The sequence below is a fragment of the Aristolochia californica genome, unplaced genomic scaffold, assembly GCF_029961685.1.
Source record: "Aristolochia californica isolate CCGP_79_NKW_82.1479 unplaced genomic scaffold, dmAriCali1.0.hap1 SCAF_3, whole genome shotgun sequence".
In the NCBI taxonomy this organism is placed as follows: Eukaryota; Viridiplantae; Streptophyta; class Magnoliopsida; order Piperales; family Aristolochiaceae; genus Aristolochia; species Aristolochia californica.
Genome location: NW_027181992.1, coordinates 5662626 through 5690524, shown reverse-complemented (window position 1 = coordinate 5690524; position 27899 = coordinate 5662626). Strand labels below are relative to the sequence as shown.

The following is a 27899-nucleotide window of genomic DNA, read 5'->3' as shown; positions in this document are numbered from 1 at the left end:
TTATTTTCGTATGTTATAGGCTTGTTTTGATACATTATTAAAGTCTAATAATTTGTAAAAAATTACTTTATATTTATCATTCTTAAATTTGTGTTTCTTTCTCTAAACCTCTGTACATTTTTTCATTTCTTATTCAGTGAAACATGTTAAAAATAGAAACGAGTACAACCAGCACGCATCCGGACCCATGTAACATGTACACTATATCAACTGGGGCGAAACACAAATACTGAAAGCGAAATTCTCAGCGTTGCTTTTGCTTTCCCCTCTGATGGTTTTTCCCAAATCTCCTACAAATTGAAACAGAACAGTTAGGCTAAAGAACTCCAGGCAAAACCAACAAAAATTGAAGAAAACAACTACTGATTAAAAATAGTCACTAGAAATAGCCTGAATATAGCAAAGCTGAATAAGGTCAGTGGGGATCAAAATTGCAGAATGTCAACCTAGAGGTCTTCTAATCCAGTAAGGCAGGCTATAAATAAAACAGTACATTAATGTACAAACACGTCTTCTCAAGGTTTAACTTAATTGCAATCTAACATTAATAGGCAATATATGGAATAAAAAAAAGGTATGTATGTCTCATGGCCAGTCCCAAGAGGTCAAGGCAGCAATGCTGCTTCCCAAGGCGATAGAATATGATACCACCTAAGGATGGAGGAAATGCCCAGAAAAGCAAAACCATCTAACATCCAAAGGCTTGTTCTATGACATCTACTATGGAATGTACAAACATAATCTGTTAGCTCCATGTACAGTAAATGGTCAACACTAGATAAGCCTACATGCAAAATATGTAATAACACATAGTAAAATATAAAAAATGATGGAAATAATAATGGCCACAAAATCATTGACAAAATCATATAGAACAAGTTAAGATACATGGAAAAAATAAAAAAATAAGTGCATCAACTACCTGAAAGACATCACGAATATTCACAGCATTAACCTGCTTTTGTTTATATGTCATTCTTCAATTGCATCTGTTACAACTAAACAAAAAAAAAAAAAAAAACATTGTCAAGCAAAAGGCTTGTAATATTGATCAGGTCAAGAAAACATACAACACCCAAAAGCCCTACATGAAAAAAAGCTAGTGATTATCATCAAAAAAATTCTAATTAGATGCCAGATTGCGAAATTAGTATCATAAGAAATACAATGGCCTCAGAATTGCAGAATGTCAGCAAGGCAAAAAGCCATTCAGTCCGGATAGATGGTTTTTTTGTAAGATGTTTCATCACAGGCCAATAACCCAACAATAAAATCCAAAATTTTAAATTAATGAATTAATTAACAATATGAATTTTCAAAATGTGAAAGGACAAATTGAATGCAAAAGCTACACCACAGGATGAAGGTATTTGAGGTTGCCCTTAACTGGAGGAGCTCCCATTGACAAGGACCATCAACATAAAAAGGGTTCTTATCACGGATTGTTCAACGAGGAATACAAGTTTTGAACTTCACCATCACATTAATTCCATAAACTGTTTGTCTACATATGAATAGAGTTAAACAAATGCCATCCTTGAGTCTTTTGGGCTGATCAAGGATTAAGTAAAACACAAAAAAATGTATGTCTCATGGCCAGTCCCAAGAGGTAAAGGCAGCAATGCTGCTCCCCAAGGCGATGGAATATGAGACCACTTTAGGATGGAGGAAATGCCCAAAAAAAGCAAAACCATCTAACATCCAAAGGCTTTTTCTATGACATCTACTATGGAATGTACAAACATAATTTGTTTGCTCCATGTACAGTAGATGTCAACACTAGATAAGCCTACACACAACATATGTAATCAGTAACACAAGTAGGACTATAATAAATGATGAAAATAATAATTGCCACCAAATCATATTGCACGTGATAAGATAAACATGGAAAAAAGAAAAAGATAAGTGCATCAACTACCTCAAAGACATCACAACTATTCATAGCATTAATTTGCTTTTATTTATAGGTCATTCTTTAATTGCATCTGTTACAACTAAAAAAAAAAAAAAACATTGTCAAGCAAAAGGCATGTAATATTGATCAAGTCAAGAAAACATACAACACCCAAAAGAACTAAATGGAGAAAAGCTAGTGACTATCATCAAAAAGATTCTAATTAGCTGCCTGAATGCAAAACTAGCTACATAAGAAATACAATGGCCTCAGAATTGCAGAAAGTCAGCAGGGCAAAAAGCCATTCAGTCCCGAAAGATGGTGTTCTTTTGTAAGAAGTTTCATCACAGGCCAATAACCCAACAAAAAAATCCAAAATTTTAAATTAATGAATTATTTAACAATATGAATTTTCATAAAGTGAAAAGACAAATTGAATGCAAAATGCTACACCACAGGATGAAGGTATTTGAGGTTGCCCTTAACTGGAGGAGCTCCCATTGACAAAGACCATCAACATAAACAAGATTCTTATAACAGATTATTCAACAAGGAATACAAGTTTTGAACTTCACCATCACACTAATTCCATAAGCTGCTTGTCTACATATGAATAGAGTTAAACAACTGCCATTCTTGAGTCTTTTGGGCTGATCAAGGAAAAAGTAAACCACAAAAAAATGTATGTCTCATGGCCAGTCCCAAGAGGTAAAGGCAGCAATGCTGCTCCCCAAGGCGATGGAATATGAGACCACCTTAAGATGGAGGAAATGCCCAAAAAAGCAAAACCATCTAACATCCAAAGGCTTTTTCTATGACATCTACTATGGAATGTACAAACATAATTTGTTTGCTCCATGTACAGTAGATGGTCAACACTTGATAAGCCTACACACAAAATATGTAACCAGTAACACAGGTAGGACTATCAGAAATGATGAAAACATTAATTGCCACCAAATTATTGACAAAATCATATTGCACATTATAAGACACACATGGAAAATAGAAAAAGATAAATGAATCAACTACCTCAAAGACATCACCACTATTCATAGCATTAACTTGCTTTTATTTATAGGTCATTCTTCAATTGCATCGGTTACAACTAAAAAAAAAAAAAAAAACATTGTCAAGCAAAAAGCTTGTAAAATTGATCAGGTCAAGACAACATACAACACCCAAAAGTACTAAATGGAGAAAAGCTAGTGATTATCATCAAAAAGATTCTAATTAGATGCCTGAATGCGAAACTAGCTACATAAGAAATACAGTGGCCTCAGAATTGCAGAAAGTCAGCAAGGCAAAAAGCCATTCAGTCCCGAAAGATGGTGTTTTTTTGTAAGATGTTTCATCACAGGCTAATAACCCAACAAAAAAATCCAAAATTTTAAATTAATGAATTATTTAACAATATGAATTTTCAAAATGTGAAAGGACAAATTGAATGCAAAATGCTACACCACAGGATGAAGGTATTTGAGGTTGCCTTTAACTGGAGGAGCTCCCATAGACAAGGACCATGAACATTAAAAGGGTTCTCATCACAGATGGTTCAACAAGGAATACAAGTTTTGAACTTCACCATCACACTAATTCCATAAGCAGTTTGTCAACATATGAATAGTGTTAAACAACTGCCATCCACAAGTCTTTTGGGCTGATGAGGATAAAGTAAAACACAAAAAATGTATGTCTCATGGCCAGTCCCAAGAGGTAAAGGCAGCTATGCTGCTCCCCAAGGCGATGGAATATGAGACCACCTACAGATGGAGGAAATGCCCAAAAAAGCAAAAAACCATCTAACATCCAAAGGCTTTTTCTATGACATCTACTAAGGAATCTACAAACATAATTTGTTTGCTCCATGTACAGTAGATGGTCAACACTAGATAAGCCTACACACAAAATATGTAACCACTAACACGAGCAGGACTATAATAAATGATGGAAATATCAATTGCCACCAAAACATTGACAAAATCATATTGCTCGTGATAAGACACATAAGGTAAAAAGAAAAATATAAGGGCATCAACTACCTCAAAGACATCACCGCAATCTACAGCTTTAACTTGCTTTTGTTTCTTAGTCATTCTTCAACTGCATCTGTTACAACAAAAAAATACATTGTCAAGCAAAAAAAAAAAAAAAAACAAACTGATCTTGAACAAGATTAGGTACAAGCAAAAGACTTGTAATATTGATCACAGGTCAAGAAAACATACAACACACAAAAGTACTAAATGGAGAAAAGCTAGTGATTATCATCAAAATGATAATAACTAGCTGCCTGAATGCAAAACTAGCTACATAAGAAGTACAGTGGCCTCAGAATTGCAGAATGTCAGCAAGGCAACAAGCCATTCAGTCCCGAAAGATGGTGTTTTTTTGTATGATGTCTCATCACAGGCCAATAACCCAACAAAAAAATCCAAAATTTTAAATTAATGAATTATTTAACAAATAAAGAGAACAACATGAATATAATTCACAATGTGCAAGGGCAATTGAATGCAAAATGCTACGCCACAGGATGAAGGTATTTGAGGTTGCCCTTAACTGGAGGAGCTCCCATAGACAAGGACCATCAACATAAACAGGGTCCTTTCACGGATTGTTCACAGGAATACAAGTTTTGAACATCACTATCACACAAATTCCATAAACTGTTTGTCTTCATATGAATAGAGTTAAAGAATTGCCATCCTTGAGTGTTTTGGGCTGATCAGGATAAAGTAAAAGACAAAAAATGTATGTCTCATGGCCAGTCCCAAGAGGTAAAGGCAGCAATGCTGCTCCCCAAGGCAATGGAATATGAGACCACCTTAAGATGGAGGAAATGCCAAGAAAAGCAAAACCATCTAACATCCAAAGGCTTGTTCTATGACATCTACTATGGAATGTACAAACATAATTTGTTTGCTCCAAAGACAGTAAACCGTCAAAACATTGACATAGCACATGCAAGAACGTAACTGTACTTGATAGGATAAATCGAAGTGCACAAATTGAAGCTCTATGCTACTCAAGGCAGCACTTAGTTGATTATCAAAAGGCTCTGAACCATTTCATTGAAGTTTAGCAAAAACATGTAGACTCGACATAGTCCGACATCAATAGTCGTAAAGAACGAAACGATTTTTTTTAAAAAATCACGATCTCATTTAAAGGGTCAAGAGGCCAGCAAACTGAATAGAAGACCAAAGGAGGCTGATCAAAACAACGAGAGATTGATAATCAAACACCTCACATTTGCAGATCTCTTCCTCTGCCTCCCTTTCACAAGATTTTGCTAACAGTCAAAACACGAAAAATATTTCATTTATTCGAAATCCGCCAGAGATTGCTTGAGGCATATCTAATTAAAGAGAAGCACAGTACTCTGAATGATGCAACTCACCTCTTTGTTCGCGTTCTTGTACTTGTTCCTGCACAAATTATCATATTCGCTCAAACCGCATCTGATGCTCTTCAGGTTGAGATACGGAACGAAAAATGTTCAGAGAAACTGCGTAGATAGGGGAGGACGGAAACTGTTCGTCAACTTTCATCTCCCACTGCACGTTTGGTGAGTTTCCAATCCCAGCGAGTGCGACCGTGATAGAACTTGTAAACGCTTCGCCGAGCACCTTCATGTCTACGAAGTTGGCCCTTCACCTACACGGTAAGACCATGATAGAACGCTCGGTAACTCTTGGCCATTCACCTGCATGTCTACGATCTCGCCGATTCAGCAGGTCAGCAGCTAGGTCACCAAAAGAATACACCCCTCCGCTCTCGAACAAAGGGGAACAGATCCCTTGAGCCCGCCGTTGGCCGGCGTCCTCTTCAGCTTACCCGCTGAACGATATGAAAGAGAACACAATTTATAAGGGTTTCTCTTCGTCGTCCTTAAACCCTAGTTGAGGGAGAGCCGTTTTTAGGGTTTCTCTTCGTCTTTAAACCCTACTCGTCTCTTATCTCTACCGAAGATGTGCGGCCGAGATTTCTTCCAACGCATCAGCAGGAAAACCGGGACAGCGTGAAACCCATTCGAAAGAGGAGAAGTAAAAATAAAACCCAGGCGAGAAGGAATGGCAATGGGCGGGTTCAACAAAGGAACCCACACAATCCGACCCATTTGAAGTGGATGCAAACGCCGTTAACGGAGATGCTGATTCTCGAGACTTTAAATTATAACTCATTCATCACAAAAATCAATCGGGAAAAAGGATAATTCACGCTAGAGGAAGGGCTTGAACCTTCGACCTTGTGGTTAACAGCCACACGCTCTAACCAACTGAGCTACTCCAGCTTTCGGGAAGTCATTTCTGAGATAAATTTATTGACACTGCCATTCACATACTTTAGGTTGTTAGTTTTTTTTTTACAGTTTTTTAATAGAATAGAAATATAATAAAATATTATCCAATTAAGTAATTAAATAATTTTACTCATTCAGTTATTTAGCACAACATTTTATAAATATATACCCATTATATTTTAATAATAAGTATATAAAAATAATTTTAATTGGTTGATATTAGATTCGGATCAAACCACAAGGATAACAGCAAATGATCATTCTCTAGTTTTACACCAATAGACAAGGCTATACTTTGATCCCAATCCCCCAGCAAATTCAAGCAAAGCTTCATCCAGAAGACTGACATCAACAATTCCGGTTCAAGGGTTAGTCTAGCTTCCACAAGCCATACACTCTTCTCTCTTCTCCAGAGAGCACACAACCTGCGCCATTTTAGCTCCAGCATCATCATCCACTGGCATTGTATTTTCCTGTTGCCACTGACAAACATCAGCTCTGGTAAAACTGACAAATCTCTAGAATTTTTAATACTGAACCATCTGAAATAATTATCTTGTTTTTGAGAGAAGGAGACCACAAACCCATCTCAGTTAAGTCATGAAGAAGGTGTTTATTCACCACAACAAACTCTCCACTGTACAAAAGAACGAAAAATGTTAGATTATTAGATAAATAAAAGAATTTAAAGACTGGAATCCAGATTTTACCCAAAACAATAAAAAATGACACACCTAAGCACCCTACGACTGTAGATATTTGATGTATAAGGTTCAAAGCACTCATTATTCCCAAGGATCTGACTAGTTGATGCAGTGGGCATAGGAGCCACAAGAAGAGAGTTCCTGACTCCATTCTCGGAGATCATCTTCCTTAAGAGTAGCCCAATTCCACCGATCAGAAGGAACTACACCCCACATGTCAGGTTGAAGAATTCCCAGAAGTTCAAAATAGTTTCACACCAGAATTAATGAAAACACAACTTTTTGACATATAGTAGGAGTGTACCAACTCACCAACTATGAAAAGAAAATAAGGCATTTTATTAAAAAGCTCGCCTTGCTCACAGGACTCTCACTATAAGTCTCATAAAGACCTTCTTTTGCAGCAAGTTCACAAGAAGCTTTCAGAGCATGATAATAAATAGTTTCAAATATGTCTCTCTTAAGGTCTCGAGCCTATAGCAGCAAACAAGGAAATGAAAACAAGGATTGTGTCTGCAAATGGGGAATGATGCGGTTGTTAGACTTGATGTCTAATAATAATATAAACATCATAGAAAATAGATATTAAATCCTCCATAATTTCATTATCATGAAAACCATACATATATCATATAATTGAAATAAGAAGAATAAAGAGAGCGTACTTTTCATCTTGAAGAATATAAACAGAACTTGAAGTGCACAAGATAATCTTTTATACTTCGTTTACAAGTGATAAGCTTGCTCCCGCTCAGCCAGACTGGGTGTGCAAATAGCCTTAGCCTCACTTGTAAGACCATGGAGGTTTATATAGATTTTCAAAGGGTGCACTAATGACTTTTCATAAGGACACATCCTCTTAGAAGAGATACGTCCTCTCAGGAGGGATACATCCCCTCAAGAGAGACATATCTCCTTAGTCCCAAGGGATGTGTCCACTAAGTCAATATACCCATTTAATCTACCTCTACAGAGGGATGTGCTGGCTATTATTCCCTGTACTGAACATCCAATGACAACATCTAGAAGTGGGCCCCACGCCTCTAATATCATGGTAATTTTATTTTATAAATTATCTATTTGAAACCATAATTCTAACAAACTCCCACTTGGTTTCAAATCCATTTCAAATTCCGATTTTCGAAAAAAAACATGAAAAATCAATTTTGACACATCAAACCATACCATGACCATAGGTATTACCTTAAACACTTTAATATACATGTGTAGTTAACCCGGGCCTACACAATATATATCTTAGATATCCAAGGCTGGGGAATAAACCAAATCCATACTTGTCAAATTTGCCAATTCAGCGGTCTCCATTAATAGCATACTCGAACCTGAACTCAGGGTAAAGCTCTGTACGAGTTCGAGTATTAGCCACTAAGGTAACTGTGCCTAATCAGTACTATAGGCCTGAATAATTTAGACATCCAACCCAACCTTCCTATTGAGACCCTTCCATATATACATACAAGTATATACCTAATAAAAAAGCTGGACATCAAGGCATCTCACCGTCCATAGCATACTCAGTACCTGAGGAGCTCAGGGTAAAGTTCTATACCAGCATGAGTATTAGCCGTAAAGGAAACTGTGCCTATGCAGTCCCATTGGCCTGGACAATTTAGAGACTCAACCGTCATTCCCTGTTGAGACCCTCATATATACACGTACAAGTGCATACCTAATAGGGAAGCTGAATCTCATGGCATACACTGAGTACTCATATTATCACACAAAAGCATATGCATTTTGTCAAAATCATTCCATGGAATATAAATTACAATGTCATGACATACATAGTATTACAAATCATTGAGACCACAATGCATACAAAACAATGTTCTCCCACTTGGTCTCATCAATTATAAACAAATCAAACCCATGTTCCCCACATGGAAAGTGAAACTGGTCACGGGAAGACACTTGGTTAGTGGATCAGCTAAGTTATCCGGAGAAGATATCTTATAAAGAACAACTTCCTCCTTCCTCAGCATGTCTCGTATATAGTGGTATTTGCCTTCGATATGTTTAGCCTTAGAGTGACACTTTGGATCTTTCGTGATAGCAATAGTAGATTCATTATCACAAAAGAGAGGAATAGGTCGCTCTACACAGTCTACCACTAGAAGACTTCACAAGAATTTGCGAAGATAGACAACTTCCCTTGTAGCTAAGTTCATAGTCACATATTCTGCCTCCATGGTTGATTGTGCGACACAATCTTGCTTCTTGCTTTTCCAAGAAATGGCACCTCCTCCAAACATAAAGATAAAACCAGAAGTAGATTTTTGGGTATCAACACATCCTTGATAATCTGAGTCGGAATAACCAACCAATTCCAACTTGTCCGCTTGATAAGTCAAAGCATATGACTTTGTTCTTTTTAGATAGCGCATTACCCATTTTACCCCTTCCCAGTGAGTAAAACCTGGATTAGCCTGAAACCGGCTTAGAATCCCAACAGCATAAACAAGATCAGGTCTTGTACATATAAGAGCATACATAAAACTCCCCACAGCAGAAGCTTATGGATACTTAGATTCGTCCAACTTATCTTTGAGGTGAGAAGGACAATCCATATGGCTCATCTTTTTAGTGCTATCATAAGGTATTTTACCTTGTATACAATTAGACATGTGAAACCGATCCAGAAGAGTGTCGATATACTTCTTTTGAGACAAACTCAATTTTCGCAAAGATCTATCCCGTAGAATTTTAATACCAAGAATATAAGAAGTTTCCCCAAGGTCTTTCATATCAAATGTCTGAAACAACTATGTCTTCATACCATGGAGTAACTGAATATCATCTCCCACTGTTTTTATATAAACACAGTGATCTTCTGGATTCTGAGTAAAACCATACGCTGTAATTGCTTTATTGAACTTGATATTCCATAATCTTGAGGCTTGTTTCAAACCGTAAATAGACTTGTCCAACTTACACACTTTTGCTTCAGTTCCAGATCTAACAAATCCACGTGGTTGTTCCATATAAATCTTCTCATCCAAATTTCCATTTAGAAAAGCGGTTTTAACATCCATTTGGAACAACTCATAGTCATAATATGCTACCAATGCCAGGAGAGCTCGAATAAACTGTATTCTTGCAACAGGAGAGAATATTTCATCATAATCAATCTCGTATTGTTGAGTAAAACCTTTGGCAACAAGACGAGCTTTGAATATTTCAACTTTCCCTTCAACATTTCTCTTCCTTGTAAAAATCCACTTGCACTTAATGGGCTTAACCGATGTAGGAGGATCAACAAGTTTCCAAACTTCATTTTTATACATAGAGTCCATCTCTTCTTCCATGGCCGACTTCCACTTGTCGGAAACCACATCAAGGAGTGCTTCCTCGTAAGTGTCAGGATCAGTAACATCTCTAGTAAGGTTCGATTTCTCCTTTCAACAATACCATTCTATTCAGGTGTATAAGGCATGCTAAACATATGGATAATCCCGTTTGACTTGCAAAATTCAGAGAATAACTCCGAACAATACTCTCCACCTCTGTCGGTGTGCAATGTTTTGATCTTGTTTCCTGTGACATTTTCTACCTCCAATTTGAAGGTTTTGAAATAATCTAAAGCCTCATTTTTTCTATGCAGTAAATATACTCTTCCATATCTTGAGAAATCATCTATAAATGTGATAAAATACGAATGACCATTACGAGTATTCACATTCATAGGTCCACATATATCAGAATGAATAATATCCAAAACATGAGAACTTATTGAGCCTTTGGATGGAAAGGGTATCTTTGTCATTTTCCCATATATACAACACTCACAAATAGGAAAATCATTATGTGAAAGATTTTTCAATAATCCTTGTGTCACAAGTCTTGTAATTCTATCTTTGTTTATATGCCCTAGTCGTAAATGCCACAAATACAATTCATTTTCTTTAATATCCAAAGAAGTAGAAACATTGAACACCATATTTCCACTAAGTTGCAATTGATATAGACCAGAATTTCGAAAACCTCTCAAAATAACTTTATCATCTTGTAACATAAGAAACTTTTCATTGCCAAAGTAAAATGTAAATCCAAGTTTCTCAAGACAAGATACAGATAATAGACTTCTTCTCAAAGAAGGAGCATAAAGATAATCTTCTAAATCAAAAAACTTATTATCAACAAGCTTTAGCCGGTAAGTGCCCACGCCTTCCACAATGGCCTTTTCATCATTTCCCATGTAAATAAAACTTGTTTTGTCCTCAATCTTTCTTAGCTCCTTAAAACCCTGCAACTCATTCGATACATGAACAGTTGCACCAGAATCAGCCCAACAACTAAAAGGCTTGATATAAATAGTACAAGTTTCAAGAGATAAGGACTCACTGGTATTCTCCTGTTGCCCTTCTTGCATGGTTTTCAAAGCCCTATAATACTTCTTTATATGTCCTGGCTTATTACAGAAGAAGCAAACACGTTGATTTGCATGTACTTCAACCCTTTATTGATTGACCTTTTTGTCCTTGAAGTTTTGAAATCGAAAGTTCTTTCCCTTCTTCTTAAAATTCTTTTTCTTCGGCTTCAAAACTACGTTAGCACTAGGTGAAGGTTTATCTAACTCAATACTTGGATTGAGTCTTTCGGACTGGTGGTCGATCATATTAACCAAATCAAATATAGTCCACTTTGTCTTGGACAAAAAATAAAAGTCTTGAATATATTTGAGAGATTTGGGTAAAGAGTTGATAATGGTGACCGCTTTAGTTTCTTCATCCATTGGTCTACCATGATATTGTAACTCATCTGCCATGGCAAGCATGTCATTTACATGTTTTCTCACATCAGCAGTTTCTTCCCATTTGGCACGAGTGAACTTTTGCCATAAGTTATTGATGTGAGTAGATGACTTTTTACCATATTTAGCCTCAATCTGGTCGAGAATCTCTTTTGTAGTGGGGACATGAAAATAAGTCATCAAGAGAGTCTCACTTAGAGCCCCAAGAATATGTGACCTAGAAATTTCATTAGCATTATCCCATTCCTTGAATTTTCTAAGGTCCTTCGTATACTGTTTCAGATTATCAGGGTAGTTTATTCGGGAAGGTCTTTGAGGAGGAGTATCCACTTTGATAATCTTATCAAACCTATAGCCTCATAGCATTAAGTCAACCCGTTGTGACCAGTTCACATAATTAGTCCCATCAAGTACATTTTTCTTTAGGGACTCAGCAAAATTATGTCCACTACTGGATATTCCTGTCATCCAAAAAATATTTCAATATTTGGGAGAACATACATAATTATAGAATCATTTAAACCATCTAGTACTCCCATTTACCCTTTGGGGATTCATGAGAGTTAGCGAATCATTCCACACATGATAAACAACCAACAATCACAAACCAACAAACAAACAAATAAATTAATTCATACTTACCCTTTGGGGATTCATATGAATTAATTTACAACATACAAATTTAATTATACAATTCGCATTACCCTTTGGGGATTTTGCTAATCATATAATAAAATTAGTATAACTCATAAAACAAATTATACTCAAAATAAACACACATAAAATTAATTTAATTTATACAAAATGCATTACACTTTGGGGATTTTGCAAATTATAGAATTAAGTTAATTTTCACATACAAATACATAAATATATAACAAGACATGCAATAACACTAATTATAAATACTTCAAATAGCCAAATAACATGGAAATCCTATTCAAAATACAATTCTGGGTAATAATAAACCTTTAAAACACATTTTGGTTCATTATATTAGTAAAAACCCGGTTTGGTTCATAGTTTTGGTTCATCACCGACCTGGACCGCACAAACCTGCACCAGCAGGCCCGTGGCCAGCAGCCCGCGCACAGTAGCCCGTGCAGCAGGCCCGCACACAATAGCCCGCGCATAGTAACCCGCACACAGCCGGCCCGCCTGTGGCGCCAGAACCTAATAAGCCTAAATTAGGCTTATTTTCATTCACTAATAAATAGCCAAAAAATCCAAAAAAATTATGGAAAAATATAGAAACGTATAATCTATCTATATGATACCAGTAGAGGCATTAATCACTTGTATTTGTTAGACTTTATGTCTAATAATAATATAAACATCATAGAAAATAGATATTAAATCCTCCATAATTCCATTATCATGAAAACCATACATATATCATAGAATTGAAATAAGAAGAATAAAGAGAGCGTACCTTTCATCTTGAAGAATATAAACAGAACTTGAAGTGAACAAGATAATCTTTTATACTTCGTTTACAAGTGATAAGCTTGCTCCCGTTCAGCCAGACTGGGTGTGCAAATAGCCTTAGCCTCACTTGTAAGACCATGGAGGTTTATATAGATTTTCAAAGGGTGCACTAATGACTTTTCATAAGGACACATCCTCTTAGAAGAGATACATCCTCTCAGGAGGGATACATCCCCTCAAGAGAGACATATCTCCTTAGTCCCAAGGGATGTGTCCACTAAGTCAATGTACCCATATAATCTACCTCTACAAAGGGATGTGCTGGCCATTATTCCCTGTACTGAACATCCAATGACAACATCTAGAAGTGGGCCCCACGCCTCTAATATCATGGTAATTTTATTTTATAAATTATCTATTTGAAACCATAATTCTAACAGTGGTGTCGTGGGTGATTTGGTTATGGCATGCACACCCATTAACCGGATTCTTCTCAAGCCTATGCTATAAACCTCCCATATGAAGTCTCAACTTTCCATTACCAAAAAACCTACACATAACGTTGGAAATTTTGCTTGATTTATTTGCATCCTGCCTCTTTTCTTTTACTTGAACGAGTTAGCTCTCTCGTTCGTCTCAGGCGGCCGGAGCGCCCCCAATGTCTCTTCCAGTTCCAGACGTGCAATGGGGAATCTTGTTTCTTGATCAGACTCGAGTAAAAGCTAAAACTCCAATGAGCTGAACAAGAGACAAGTTCCGTTAAAGCAAAGGTTAGCCATTAATTAAGATGCTTCAGGTGTTCTTTGACATTGATGGGGAAGTGGGTTTTTTGAAGAGCCTCTACTTTACCAGAAAAGAAAAAAAGAAAAAAAGAATCAAGAATTTTAATTATCCCCGGTTAGCTAAGTCTCTTGATTCGTTGCTTACTGGGTTTTGCTTTATGAATTTAAAGATGTCTTTGTTTTCTTCGTTTTTAATGCAGATCTTATATTTTACCTATGCTCTTACGAGTTTAATAATAAATATGATCAATAGTTCTTCAAGACTTGTACTAATGGGGAAATCTTGATAGAAAAGAACTCGAAAACTTGGGAGGACAGTATGGAAATGAATTAATCTCTATCAGTTTCTTACACAAATATAAAAGCTACTAGCCTCATTACACTCGATGCTTAGCAAAATGTGGTAGTCTGGCATGGAAGATGACTCTCCATCACTAAACCCACTAAAAATATTTGGACCCAAAAAACCAGAGGGAGAAATTTTCATTAATTCCCCATCTTAAATACCTAATCAAATAATTAACTCTCCTAATCAGAGAGCTGGCTCTAATATTTGGTGGTTCCCAAAAGAGCTGACCCCCTTTCACTCACTGACTATGCACCACTGTAGAAAACCAACTTTTAACTAAAAGAAATAAAATGAGAGAGGAGCGCCATGTAAGATCAAACTTAAAGAAATATTATTCGAAGCCTGCTTATGATTCTCCTTTAAAACTCTACGACTACAAATAACACGATTCACCAAAAACGTGAATATATTTAAACTGAAAAACATGCTTTTAGTCTAGAAAATGAACTCTGGCAATTTAGATAAGCTCAATGACATGTCAAGAGACCGCTTTGAGATGCCATAAAACATACTATTGTTCCAGAAAATGAAGTGAGGTAATTCAGATGACTAAATGACCCAATTGTACCACGCAAAGAAAGCTTAAGCTTTGACACGTCCATAAAACTTTTGCTTCTCCTGGGTGGTTTGGAAGCGGCCATGACCAAACTTGGATGAAGTGTCAATGAATTTAAGTTTGATCTCCTCGAGAGCCAAACGGGATGTCTGTTTAAGCAGAGATTGGCGGAGCGTGACAACCCTTTTTTTGGGACCTACACAGCATCCTTTAATCAAGATATAGTCATCCTTCACCACACCATAGTGAGGGAAGCCACCCATGGGAGTGATGTCCTTCTCAGTCCTGCTCATAAGGTCACAACAAAGATCAGCAGCAGAAACCAAAGAATAGATACAGAACACACATAGCCCATTGGAAAATCTATCTTATTCTTCTATTCAGCACTTCTCAACATAGATTTACAAGTAATCCAAGCGACAGAAAAATAACTCATTCAACACTAATGCTCAACAAGATCATGGGATATAGCTTCTAAGACCTCAATAGATAAAAGTAACAACGACTTTTATAAGCCTTCTAGTTAACCCTCCTTAATGCGGGTCTATCAGGCGCAGGCACAAATAACATACAACTATTAAAGGGATAGTGATCTTCAAAGGTCCAGTCAGAATATTAAAAAATATCAACACATATAAACCATAAAACTAGATTTCTTTATGTTCCTTTGAAAACAGAGCAATAATTTTCATAGTCGCATTCAAAGGCAAAAAAGAAAAAAAAAACAATGGAAAACCACAAAAGAGGTATAAACAAATTTAAAATACAAAAATTCTGAAGACAAGTAAAATTTAACCTGTCAAACTCAGTAATTGCAGTGTGAGAGTCATCCCCAGCTTTGCCGAGCTTGTAAACTTTTTTGTTCATTTCAGTTCGGTGATGATACCCATTCTGACCAGCCCTGGCAACAGTGAAGGACACCCTAGCTGGGTGCCACGCACCAATACAAGCAACCTTGCGAAGACCTCTGTGGGTTTTACGAGGAAGACGTGTCACACCCCAACGGGTAACAACTCCTTCATAGCCCTTACCTTTAGTGACACCAATAATGTCAATCATCTCATCCTTCTGGAAAATAGCATCCACAGGGATTTGTTTTTCAAAGAAACCAAAAGCAAAGTCCACCTTCTGCGCAGCTGTACCACCGTTAACCTGAATTTCCATCAGGTGGGCTTTCTTCTGCTTCAGGCCCTTCATTTTCCTTATCTGTAAGAGAAAGACCAGTAAGAAAAATATCGTAAATCAACAAAATGAAATTTGGACTTTCAACCAAGGGACAGCTAAATTTACAAGAAAAGATGCTGATGACAAGGAAACTTGAAATGTTTTCATGGTTGTTACATTAGCTATATATTCACTAGAGATAATAAGACCAGGGAAACGACTACACCTCCATATCCATATATTTAGTTTATAGAAACAAAAGTAGATTACTGACTTGCCAATACACATTAACAATTTCCTACTAGATTTGAGGCAGCAATACGAGATCAATCAGTGAATACATGGTACCTCCATCTGCCATACGGAGTGATAATACCTTATGTGGTCCAATACCAATTAGGCAAGCCTTGCACTGCAGTAATATGACCTAGACTCCTGGACTTCAGTACTATTCACATCAAAATGAGTTCCAGAAGTTATAATATTCGTTTAGAACATAAAATACACAACTTATCCTTTGACAGACGACACATATCCATAAGATACACAACTTTTATCTTCAAATGGAAGAAAGGCAGGTTTACATCTACTGGCTAAATGCTGAAAAATACAAGTTGCAGGCTCCATGCTTTACAAAGACATCGAATATACAAAAATGTTATAGAACAAACCCAAAGAAAATAGAAAATAGTGGATTGGGCCTTTGTCTCAACAGCCACATGGGAGGGACTTCCAGTTGTGAGAGCTTGGATGGATTTAAAATTCAACAAAAAATGAAGAAACCGAAAATAAATGACATATGACAAGGACAAATGCCTACTTTAAAATAAACTACTAGACAGGTCAAAACACTAGTGTGCAAATGTTTTTCTATCGAAATATTTAATAGGAATATAACGGAAGGTATTACCTGAGTGTGAGCCAGGACACGAATAACATTAGCATACTTCTTGATCTTCTCGAGCTGAGTCTCAATGTCCTTCTTTCCCTCATCAGTTGTACATTTTTTGGAGTAGTTAGCAAAAGCCCTCTTCTTCGATTTGCCCCAGTTCTTGTAGAACCTCCTCTTGACATCTTCACTAAGATGTTGAGCCCAGACAGTGTGCAAGGAACGGAGTCCACGAGGAGTTTTCACATATCCCACAACTCCAACTACAACCATAGGTGGAGTCTCAATAATAGTGACTGCTTCACAGGTCTCCTTCTTATGAAGTTCTACATTATGAATTCCATTTGTTAGATACAACACTTGATAGAAAGTATATTGTTCTCCCAAGTAAGAGTCATCTACTACACACAACGAATAGGAACCACAAAAAAGATTCTAGTTTAAAAGGGCAAACAAAAACCCAATCAATAGATATTAAGACATTATAAAAAGGAAAATGTACTGATTATTTTGAAAAGAAAAAAGATAACTTACTGGATCCAGGTTTCTCAACTTCTCTCACGATGTGGGTCATTCCAGCCTTGTAACCGAGGAAGGCTGTCAGCTTGCAAGGCTTTGTTGGATCATCCTTAGGGAACGCCTTAACTGCATCATCAAATAAATTCACACAGAAATTAACAACACATACTAACAGCAGACAATAATCATAGTAAACGATAGAAAACATGAAAACAATAACCTTCATTACCTTTTCCTCTATGGCGAGAGGCCCTCTTTCTTGGTAGGAACCCAAGAGAACCATGCCTTGGGTGCTCAAACTTCCTGTGCGACATCCTTCACCCCTTTCTTTCTCCCTGAAAGAGAAAAAAGGTTATAATTAGAAGGTCAATAAGAGTTCTCAAAACTGCTGCTTCCAGTACTCTTGCAACTATTCTAGGCAAATGATAATGCCATTAGAGTCAGAATGCCAAAGATTCATCCGTTGGGTCATAAATATATAGCTTCAGGCAAAACAAACCAATATGATAAGGTCGACATGAAAAAGGGGATGTATAGCAGAAAGGTGACAACTTTAACATAAATAATTCTGATAGTGAATCTACATAGATAAAAAAAAAGGAAAAAATATAAAAGAAAAATCTTGTACGCGAGTTTTCAACAACAAGCATCGAATGTATTTCTCGATATGATAAGAAACAAATCCAGAGACAAGGTCATGATGAATATCATGTATACAGCATTAATCATAATTACCAAGCACCCTCCAGTATAAACAACATCAACAACAGAAAATGCGAAAATGAAAAGAAGTACAGCACACTTCCCCACGTCTGATTCATTACCAGTGAAAACATACATTCTAATACAGTCTAAGTTTCTGGAAAAATAATTCCACAAAAAGAAAAGTCCAGGAAAAGCAACGCTAAAAAAAAATCACAAAAGTAAGATATGTTGACTTCGGCTGACTCAAATGAATTTCTACGATTCCTTGAGAGGTTACAGGATTAGAAAAACAAAGCAATCTTCAATTACAATCGACATTTGCAGTTGTTTGAGTGAACATACAAATTTGAAAAGCAGACGCGACGAAACTCCATACATGAGATGTTTATTTCTAATCTCCAAAAATAAAACGGAAAAACGTCAGAACAGAAAAGCAGTAAACAATCTACAAACTCAAATCACGAGCTAAATGTATAGAATAATCCATACGACAATAAACAAGGTCTGAGCAATGGCTACAAAGGATTGAAACTCACAGCAGATATCTCGTGAAACACTCCGGCGGGGTCTGTCTTCTCTCCCCTTCCCTCAAAACCCTGAGGGTTATATCTACTACTTCAATTGACATAAATGCCCTCAAAGTATATCTTTATACCCAAAATACCCTTTCGCCTCCAACATTTCATTGAGCAGCGAAGGAATTTGATGACCACCGGTAAACATTTGATTTAACTATTTTGATATTATAAAAGTAAGTATTTATTTAATTATTTTGTTATTATATAATTATATAATTATTAAATTATCAAAGTAAAAATCTATGTTAGTTTATTAACAAAAAGGATAATAAAATATTTTTTATATAATATAATTATAGTTAACAATATATTTAATTACTAATTTAAGAGAAATTTTAGATATTACAAAAAAAAAGTAATTATGAGTTTAATTTATTTTATATAATTAATTAACTAATCTTAATTTAGATTTTTTATTTTATTAATAAAATATCTCTCCGCACTTTCACTTCTTGTTGATGCGTTTCACGTATAGATAAATCTGCACTTTCACTTCTTGTTGATGCGTTTCACGTATAGATAAATCTCAATCGGTACGTATCAAATGCTAGAACGAAACTGGAAACGCAAATGCCAAGCAGCAACGGTGACTAATTGAAAGAAACCATGGCAGGGAAATGACAAACCAAATATGACTAGTTTAGTTTTTTTACTTCGAAAACAATGGACTTGATGGGAATAGGAATCTGGGGAAGCCATAAAAACACAGGCAAGGGAAATCTGGGTTCAGGTCAGCACTTCAAAACGCTGCAAAAGACATACCAAAAGACTACCTGTTCTCCTTCAAATTTCTGCTCCAAGATGGGAACCAGAAAACAGAGATGCGGCACTGATAGTTCATAAGCACAAAGAAATCTACTTTTTTTGTTGCTTAAGTGCATCCAAAACCATCTCCACCTGCTCCTGAAGTAGATCCTTCTGTTTCTGCAAAATGTCTAGCTTAGCTATCTCAATTTTCTTCCACCTCTCCTCCAGTATCCGAACCTTCGACGGCTCGATCAACTCCAAGCTTTCCTTCATAAGTTCCAAACCCACTCTGTTATCGTTCTGCAGCTCCTTCCAACAAGAGACCAGCAAGTTGTTTATTGAATGCCCGTTCACTAATTCGGTTGATTTCCCTACAAGCCTCTCGATTTCCGGTTTGGGTTCGAAATCGAGAACTTTCCGGCTGCTCTGCCCCTTCTTGCTGTTCTTTCTGTCCGAAGAAACAATTGCGGAATCGTCAATCTTAGCTTCCCTCCCTCTGCTCCATATCTTTTTAGACAGTTCGAAAATAGTCTTCCTTTTTCCTTCCTGAGGTAGCAGGACTTTCCCTCTCTTAATTTTGCTTACTATGCTCTGGTAACGTTTCTTTAGCCGCCTGACAGTATCGGCCAACTGTTGGGAACCTTCATGGTGCTTTAGAAATCCCTCGATGAAGTTGTAAAATCCAGTCGCGTCGGTAAACGGGTCCGAGCCCTTCTCGATGTAATCCAAAAGGCCCATCAGAATCACGGTTTCGTCATCTTCTTTCGACTTCTCAGGGACAGAAGTGGGAGCGCGTACCCTCTTATTGGGCTTACCGTCTTCCGTCTCGGAACCGGTGGCAACGCGTTTGCGAGCGTCGTCAGCCTTACCTGACGCCTTCGCGGTGTCATGATCGGATACAGAGTCGGCGGATGGTTCCGGCGCGATATCTTTGACGGGCTTCACAGCTGACGGGACTTCTTCGTCGGAACTCTCATCCACCGAACCCGAATCAGAACTCTCGCGGCCGCGGGATTCAGGTATAGGTATGGATTTGGAGACTATAGTCTTCTTCGCGGGGGGATTTGTTTGAGATGGTCGCGGAGGAGACTCGACTGCGTCGTCTTCTGAAGATTCTTCAGAGCTAGAACCCGACGAATCAGATTCTGAAGGAGGAAGTGGATCTGGCTTTTTCTTGGAAGCCATTGATAAATTACGAAAGGGTGGTGGAAACGATTTTGGGGATTTACTGTTCACCGTCGAAGGGGTGGATGACGAAATGAGAGATTTCTAGGGCTTAAGACTGGAGCGGGCTATTTAAACTCGCTGCAACAGAGACTAGACCATATTGGACACGCTAACCTTCGCGACGGGAGACACGGATTCAATCGTATCAAATAGGTTTCTTATTGCTTCACTAAATTACCTTGTAATAAAAAATAATATATCAAAATGTCACTATAATAAAACCAGCTGACCTTATAGTGATAGTGCATGAAACAAGTGACATCATTCACATTTCATGTAGAGAGGAGATGTTATACAAAGAAATAAACATGAAAGGTCCTTAACATATAGGGTAGGACCATAATAGCACTTCCATATGTATAAGGTTGTAACAAATACAGATTATTGAAGCAATCATACCACTAGGAGCTATGGATGATAATAAACTTACTCCAAGCACTTCAAAACATTAAAATTGTTATTTGGGGCCTTTAGGGTTGAAAGTATCGGTTTTGTTATCATCAAAATTATAGTGACTGTGGTGTTCATGGAAACATTTCTCATGATTATCTTCATCTTCATCATCATCCTCACAGTTATTATCGTCATCACCATCATAATCATGATCACCATGTTGAACATCGTCACCCTCACCTTCCTTACGATAATTATCTTCTTTAGAGGGCGAATCATGCTTATCTTTTGCTCCATTTGAATGATCACCATCCTCTCCACCATCATCTTTATCATCATCTTCATTATCATCTTGATGACCCTCACCTGTATCGTCTTGAACATGTTTAAAGCCTTCGTGATCACCATTCTTCTTGGCACCGCTGGGAAGAACATCATCGTCTTCAACTGCAGTACCGTCTGAATCCTTATTACCTCTCTCATCTTCACCATGAACATTACCAGTGTCTGTACCATGACTGAGCTCGCCTTTGTCGTCGCCAACAGAGCCGTCGGACAGTGGTCGACCGAGTAGATTGGCAGTGCCGTTGTTCTTCCCCTTGTGGTGAGCCAATTTGCGAGGGAATGCCCCTCGAGGCAACTCCTTGGCAAAGCCATTTACTGTGAAAGAACCCAATGTCATGACTAAACCCATGAGGAAGATGAAATAAGCTGCAGATCTCATGTTTCCTCTCCTAGCAGTGGAGTCAAAGAGATTCGTGATTCTACAGCCTTGAAGCCCTGCTCATGCATGGATGAGCTTATATACGTGGAGGTGCTCTTTGCATCAGACAACAGAGAGAGAAACTAGACGAGAAATGGTAAATAATGGTTGGGCATTGGATCTCCATTAATGGAAATCACTTCTTTCCATTATATTGAAAACTCTCTTCTTCTAGCTCACATCAGGTAGATAAACAGATTCAAATGATATCTAAGGTGAGAGTGACTCGTAAACCAAGACCTTCCAAAAGGATAAAATGCATTTATTGGAGTTTTCTCTTGAACAAGAAAAGATTACAGCTTCAACAGAAGGAGCTAGAGATGGGTAGAAAGTTATTTTGAAAAGTAAAGCTTTTCAGTTTGCATAAGGAAGACGAAACTACAGCTTGACATTTCAATGGTTTCTGATAAATGGATTTACTTGTTTGGCTCAAATTAATGGTGGTGGGTGCAGTTCATATTCACTGTCTGAGAAAAAGGGTTGTCCACATTCTTCGGAAGAAATTCTGGTTTTAGAAATAAAGCTTATCCTGACATGAAAATGGTGAATAATCTTGCAAAAAAATCGGTTGTTTGGTAAGAAACTAATGGAAGGATATGCCGTGATCTTTGTGTCTCCGGAAAGGCACTTCCATGTAGAATCCAGAATCAAGGTTTTCTGCTGTGTTAGGTTCCATTTGGATTGTGATGGGACAAGGCCCAGAAAATCTCGAAGGCATTTGAAATAGGGGTGGCTTTGAACCGAGCCGGCTCGAGTTCGGCTCGGCACCGGTTGGATTCGTTATCTATCGAGCTCGAGCTGAAGCCAGGTTCGGTTCCTCGGCTTGCGAGCCGGCTCGAAGTGAGTCGGAACGGTATCGGGATAGCGAGTGAGCAGGGGAGCGGGAGCTGGAGCGGGATCGAGAGCGAGGGGGGAAAATTTTTCCTCCCCACGTCACCGCCGACCCCTCCCATCGGCTGTTGTCGCCGGCTGTCTCTACCGCCGTTGCAGCTGCTAGCCAGCCACCTCTATGGCCGTCCGTTCAATTTTTTCCTCTCCTCGCCGTCACCTCTGTTTCCATCATTGCCGCTTCCGTCATCGCCGCTTTTGTCGCAGCCGCCTCCGTCATCCCCGACGATAGGTCTTCCCCATCGTCGTAACCCCCTTCCGTACGTGTCGTCTCGGCGGAAAACCAAAACCGAAGTTCAGGGGAGAAATAATCTCCCCCCTCCCTAGCACGAAGATGATCTCACACGTGCGATTTCACACGTGCGAGATCATAAAGTAAAAAAAAAAAAAATTCTCTGGAAAAAAATTAAAAATAAATTTTATATAAATAAATTTCTATAAACTATTAGTGTCTCATGTTTTTCTAAACATTTTTCTAATTAAAATTTTTTATTGAAAATCATATAATTTTCTAAGTAAAATTTTCGTTCTAAGATAGGGTAGAAAACTGTATAAAAAAATTTTGAATAAATATTTAACAGTTGATGTTGTAATACTTTTAGCATGAAGCAATTTTCATTGCTATTTTGTGTGTTGATATTTTATTTAATTAAAAATTTATCGATAAGTATAATAATATATTCGATTGATTATTAATTTTTATTTATTTCCCAATAAGAGACAATAAAAGGTCCATTTAACTTTCCTAATCAAATTTAAAATATTTCTTGTAATTTTTTGATAAGTCACTAATAGTAATAAGATTTTATTTAAAATTTTTTTTGGGAATATGTATCATAAGAAAAATATTTTTAGTTTTTTCTAGAATATAAATTTTCATCTAGGGGCACTAAGGAGGCCATAATAAATTATGGCCAGATTCAAAAATTACAAAATAAGCTAGACAATAATTGGAGTAAAAAATATTAATATTGGTGCATTTTAATCCATTATTGAAATTCAAACCTGAACCTCCTCTATCATTATATTTTTTAAAAATGCATGCATAATTTTATATATAATTTATTCAAAGCCACCCCTACGTGAGATCATAAACAAGGAAAAATAACTCTTTGTCCCTTCTTCATGGCTCTTAAAGAAATTGAAAAGATATTTTAGTAGAAATACGTTTCTAGAGACTATTGGTGGTTTTTTCAATAAATGTTGAAAAAACGTTTTTAGTATAAATATAGGGAGCATTAGTGCCTCATTTTTTTCAAAATATTTTTCTAATTATAATTTTTTTTTAAAAATAATATAATTTTCTAAGTAAGATTCTCTTGCCAAGATGGGTTAGAAAACCATATAGAAAAATTTTGAATAAGTATTTGACAGTTGATGATATAATACTTTGAGCATGAGGCAATTTTCGTAGTAATTTTGTGTTTGACATTTTATGTGATTAAAAATTTATCGATAAGTATAATAATATATTAGATTAATTATTATTATTTTTATTTCCTTAGAAAATGAAATAAGAGGTCCATTTAACTTTCCTAAGAAAAATTTAAAATATTTCTTGTAATTTTCTAGTAAGTCTGTAATAGTAATAGGATTTTATTTAAATAATTTATAGTTTTTATTTAATTGATAGTGATTGTAAATTGATAGTGATATTTCATTTAATTTTGTTGTGTTTGGTTATTGTATGGAGTTTATTTATAATGTTATGTAGTGTATGAAGTGTTTATATTATTTTATGGAGTGTATAAATAATTTCATGGAGTGTTTATGGAATGTATAGACAATTTTATGGAGTGTTTATGCAGGTATTATGTATATTGATTATGCCCAATTTTAAGTAGAGGTCATGCCGAATTTTATACAAGTATTATATATATAAATTATGCTCAATTTTAAGTAGAGGTTATGCCCAATCTTATACACGTATTATATATATAAGTTATGACTAATTTTATGCAGAGGTAATGCCCAATTTTATGTAAAATATATGCATAATTTTATATACATTTTATTCGATATATATTTTTTGAAAAGTTTTAAATGTATGTTGAGGCTCGAGCTCGGCTCGATGCCACCCTTAATTTGAATTAGGGTTTCTTAAGCCACCTCTATGCATGAAACCTTGTAGACGTCTGACCTAATTTTTTGTATCACCTTGAGATAACGGTTAGTGCCCTTCGATCTTTTTAAACTATGAATATAGGAGATCTGAGTTTCTCAAACAAAAAACTTGAGTCACAAAAGAGTAAGACTCTCATTGGTTCATGTGAATGTATGATCGACAAGAGTCCTATATTTCAAAAGCCTTTGATTTTACCATTTAACAAATCAAGCTTCATATATTTCTTATTTATGTGAACGAGATTCATTCGTGCGAAAATTTATAATTAGAATGAATGAAAACAGAGAATTGAGCAATGGGAAAGAGCTAGATATAGGATAACTTTCTCACACAATCTATTTATAATATCTCTTACACTTAGGGCCTTACCTAAAATAAACTCCCCAATAGGGGTGGTGGCATCGAATAGAGCCGGTTCGTGAGCTTGTCGAATTCGGCTTAGTGCATGTGAATGACATACTTCAATTGAAAGCTTATCATTTACTTCAAAATATTTTTATTTTAAATTTTAAAAATAAATAAAATATATTGATTAAATTCACATGTATTTTTTGCCGTTCGGTTGGGTGAGGGGAACCTCAAAACCGGGGGTTTTCGAGCCGGTCGGATTACCTTTTCAACACGAGCCGCTGCTCGCCCTAGACTCCGCTATCTAGGGTTTGTAATCGTCGAGGCAACGCGTTTAAAAAGCACGGAACTTGTATCCATCGTTCATTCACCAAAAGCCGCCGTCCAACCCGCGAAGTAATCTTCGCCTCCCTAGGGTACGTTTCTTTGCCTCTTTCCCATCGTTCATCAGCAGCATCTTTGCGTTTTAGTTTCTCTTCGGTGAAGATTCACACTTTCTTTGAAGAAAAAAACGGTTTTGTTTTTTATTCTCAGGATGATGAACATCTTGTGCTCGTGAAGCATCCTCGGGTGCACTGTGCGGCATTTTCCACACGAGATTTCTGACTGATCTCTGCTTTTTCCTTTCTTGTATTTCTTCAATCGCGTTTCTGTCGATTTCTTTTTCTTCATCCTCACTGTAATTTCCCTTATCATCGCTTCTCTACTCTTTCTCTGTTTTCCTTTTTTTTTTTTCACTGTTGAAATTGCGGTGATTTCAAAGCAATTTTAAGCGTTCGCCTTTTTTGTTTTGTTCTCTTTTATCAGTTACATGCCATAGACAGTCGATCGTTTTGCTGGTCATTCGAGTTTTTCACCCTTTGATCTGCTGCTACATTTGGAAAATCATGAAGTTATCCTACAAACTTCCCGCGTTGGTGTCACTGTCTATTACTTATCTGAAAAGATGATCATCATCGCACGAGGTTATCATAGAACTCATATATTTGATTCAATCCGTCTTTTTTTCATACAATCTTAAAGAGAATTTTTGCTGAAGCATTATTTGATTAAAACATTTAAACTGTCTTAAGAGACCATAACCTTTGGGCCATGGTTGTAACTTCATCTATCAAAGAGTTTAATTAAACCATAAGATAGAAAAGAACTCGATGGAGAGTGATAACGAATAGTCTCTCTCACATTGATTGATTTCGAGGAAGTATAAATTTGGGGAATTCAACGATATTAGTTAGATTGAAGCCAGAGTCTGAATCTGTTTGTCGTTTGAATGCTTTTCGAGGATTCATATAAATGCGATGAATTGGCATTGCAGCACAATTGCTTCTTTAATATTAATATTACTTCGATCCAAACAGTTCAAAACATAGAGAAATGCAACAAAAAACATACCCAGCAAGGACTTGTTGACAAGCAAACTACTGAGACCACAAGACTCGAGTAATTAGTTTTCTTTCGCCAGGGAAGCTGCTGCGGTGGCTGGAGATTGAGCAGGAGAAAACGGGGTTGAAGCCGAGGCATCGCAGTAGCCTCTCAGTATGTCGCCTTCTTCGGCCGTGAAGCCAATGGAGGACAACAACGAGGGCCAGCAGTGGCGGGTGATTACACGGATTGCTCGGCAGCAATCGCGGCCGATATATGATTCGCCATTGACGAAGAAGAGAATGATCTCATTAGTGCAAGACCGAAGCTCGTACAGCGCGTTCAAGCACTCAGTCAGCCCACCTTCTGCTTGAATCCGAGCAGCAAGATCATGAGCCTTCTGGAACTGCAATTGCCGGGCTGTGATCGGTGCGAGGAAGTAGACGATTGCCATTGCAAAGGCTAACTTTGAGAATGCCATAAGGAGATATGCAAGGATGAACAAATGGAGTGGAGGTCTTGTGTATATATAGGAAAAAATCTAAGTGGGAGATTAGTGGTCGCTGGGTAATGGATGAACGGCTTTAATGGCAGATGCATCCGTTTAGAAGCAGAGAAAATTTGGTTAGTGGGGATTTAAAGCAGACGCCAGAGGGAGATGAACGGAGCAGGGTCACCCGTGTTCAGAGCTAGACTCTGGGTAGTCGAGTGGATTCGTGGGAGATGAACGGAGTAGGATCTCTCAATTTCCAGTCTATCAATTTGCAGGAAAAGGAGCTCAGGGAAGCGGAAGAAGAAGAAAACTTCTAAATAGAAAATCAAATTAATTGAGGAAAATAGTATAAGTAATTTTGGTTTATTTAAACATAATTAACACATTAGCCATTATTAAAAAATGTAATTTTTATTTTCATATATAATTGTGTGCTAATATTATTTTTGCAATAGAAACAACTTAAAAAATGATTCATTCAAGAAAAAAAAATTATGCTTATTGAAAACTATAAAAATAACAACTAAATCATAGTAGCCCAAGTGGAAAATTGTAGTGTGATGATACGAATATATTAAGATAAGTTAAACATTGAAAAAGACAATAATATTATAAGCAACTAAACACATACTATAAGTAGGTGTTAGAAGATTAGGAGAAATGTAGCGGACTTTGTAATTTATCTTATGGTTTAATCTTCATTTTCAACCCCTATGTTAAGGAGTATTTATGCAAACTTCTTCTCTAAGTGATTATAGAAAGCCTTGAGGGGAGGATTAGGGCTTCATTTCAAAACCTTAATCCATTTCACCCTCTTTTACTCTCTAATTTCTCACCTTTCATCTTCTCCTTCCAACCTTCTTCTACTTTACAATTCACCCTCTCTCTCGTCTCCTCGTCTTTTT

At 36.9% G+C, this 27899-nt stretch overlaps 3 protein-coding genes, 1 long non-coding RNA gene and 5 other non-coding genes across 9 annotated transcripts; all 9 read right to left on the bottom strand.

Moving 5' to 3' along the window:
- Positions 1 to 24: 24 nt before the first annotated feature.
- On the bottom strand, positions 25 to 5763 carry LOC137959210 (uncharacterized). Its single transcript, XR_011114052.1, has 4 exons — positions 5301 to 5763; positions 3940 to 4006; positions 923 to 998; positions 25 to 290 (listed from the first exon to the last, which is right to left on the bottom strand). It is a non-coding gene; the product is annotated as an uncharacterized lncRNA (long non-coding RNA).
- LOC137960670 (small nucleolar RNA SNORD96 family) lies at positions 1169 to 1256 on the bottom strand. The gene has a single exon (XR_011114221.1). It is a non-coding gene; the product is annotated as a small nucleolar RNA SNORD96 family (small nucleolar RNA).
- Positions 2162 to 2251, bottom strand: LOC137960667 (small nucleolar RNA SNORD96 family). Its single transcript, XR_011114219.1, has one exon. It is a non-coding gene; the product is annotated as a small nucleolar RNA SNORD96 family (small nucleolar RNA).
- LOC137960669 (small nucleolar RNA SNORD96 family) lies at positions 3172 to 3261 on the bottom strand. Its single transcript, XR_011114220.1, has one exon. It is a non-coding gene; the product is annotated as a small nucleolar RNA SNORD96 family (small nucleolar RNA).
- On the bottom strand, positions 4224 to 4313 carry LOC137960666 (small nucleolar RNA SNORD96 family). The gene has a single exon (XR_011114218.1). It is a non-coding gene; the product is annotated as a small nucleolar RNA SNORD96 family (small nucleolar RNA).
- A 357-nt stretch (positions 5764 to 6120) lies between the features above and the next one.
- On the bottom strand, positions 6121 to 6194 carry TRNAN-GUU (transfer RNA asparagine (anticodon GUU)). Its single transcript has one exon. It is a non-coding gene; the product is annotated as a tRNA-Asn (tRNA).
- An 8352-nt stretch (positions 6195 to 14546) lies between these two features.
- Positions 14547 to 18649, bottom strand: LOC137959220 (large ribosomal subunit protein uL3z-like). The gene is made up of 6 exons (XM_068806585.1): positions 18607 to 18649; positions 17595 to 17700; positions 17381 to 17491; positions 16868 to 17172; positions 15590 to 15999; positions 14547 to 15078 (listed from the first exon to the last, which is right to left on the bottom strand). Exons 2-6 carry the CDS (start codon positions 17677 to 17679, stop codon positions 14820 to 14822), a joined length of 1170 nt encoding a protein of 389 aa, XP_068662686.1. The 5' UTR covers positions 17680 to 17700; positions 18607 to 18649; the 3' UTR covers positions 14547 to 14819.
- Positions 18650 to 19244: 595 nt separating this feature from the next.
- On the bottom strand, positions 19245 to 20647 carry LOC137960114 (STOREKEEPER protein-like). Its single transcript, XM_068807608.1, has one exon. The coding sequence runs from the start codon at positions 20578 to 20580 to the stop codon at positions 19504 to 19506; it is 1077 nt and encodes a 358-aa protein (XP_068663709.1). The 5' UTR covers positions 20581 to 20647; the 3' UTR covers positions 19245 to 19503.
- A 5801-nt stretch (positions 20648 to 26448) lies between these two features.
- LOC137960440 (egg cell-secreted protein 1.4-like) lies at positions 26449 to 27076 on the bottom strand. The gene has a single exon (XM_068808071.1). It carries the CDS (start codon positions 26980 to 26982, stop codon positions 26584 to 26586), a length of 399 nt encoding a protein of 132 aa, XP_068664172.1. The 5' UTR covers positions 26983 to 27076; the 3' UTR covers positions 26449 to 26583.
- Between the last annotated feature and the right edge of the window lie 823 nt (positions 27077 to 27899).

Excerpts from the sequence above, each read along its gene's own strand:
- LOC137959220 (XM_068806585.1), bottom strand. The coding sequence starts at position 17,679 with ATGTCGCACAGGAAGTTTGAGCACCCAAGGCATGGTTCTCTTGGGTTC. Across the intron at positions 17,173-17,380 it reads AGTTGAGAAACCTGGATCCA|AACTTCATAAGAAGGAGACC; the intron begins GTAAGTTATCTT and ends TTCATAATGTAG. Across the intron at positions 15,079-15,589 it reads GCAATTACTGAGTTTGACAG|GACTGAGAAGGACATCACTC; the intron begins GTTAAATTTTAC and ends CCTTATGAGCAG.
- LOC137960114 (XM_068807608.1), bottom strand. The coding sequence starts at position 20,580 with ATGGCTTCCAAGAAAAAGCCAGATCCACTTCCTCCTTCAGAATCTGAT.
- LOC137960440 (XM_068808071.1), bottom strand. The coding sequence starts at position 26,982 with ATGGCATTCTCAAAGTTAGCCTTTGCAATGGCAATCGTCTACTTCCTC.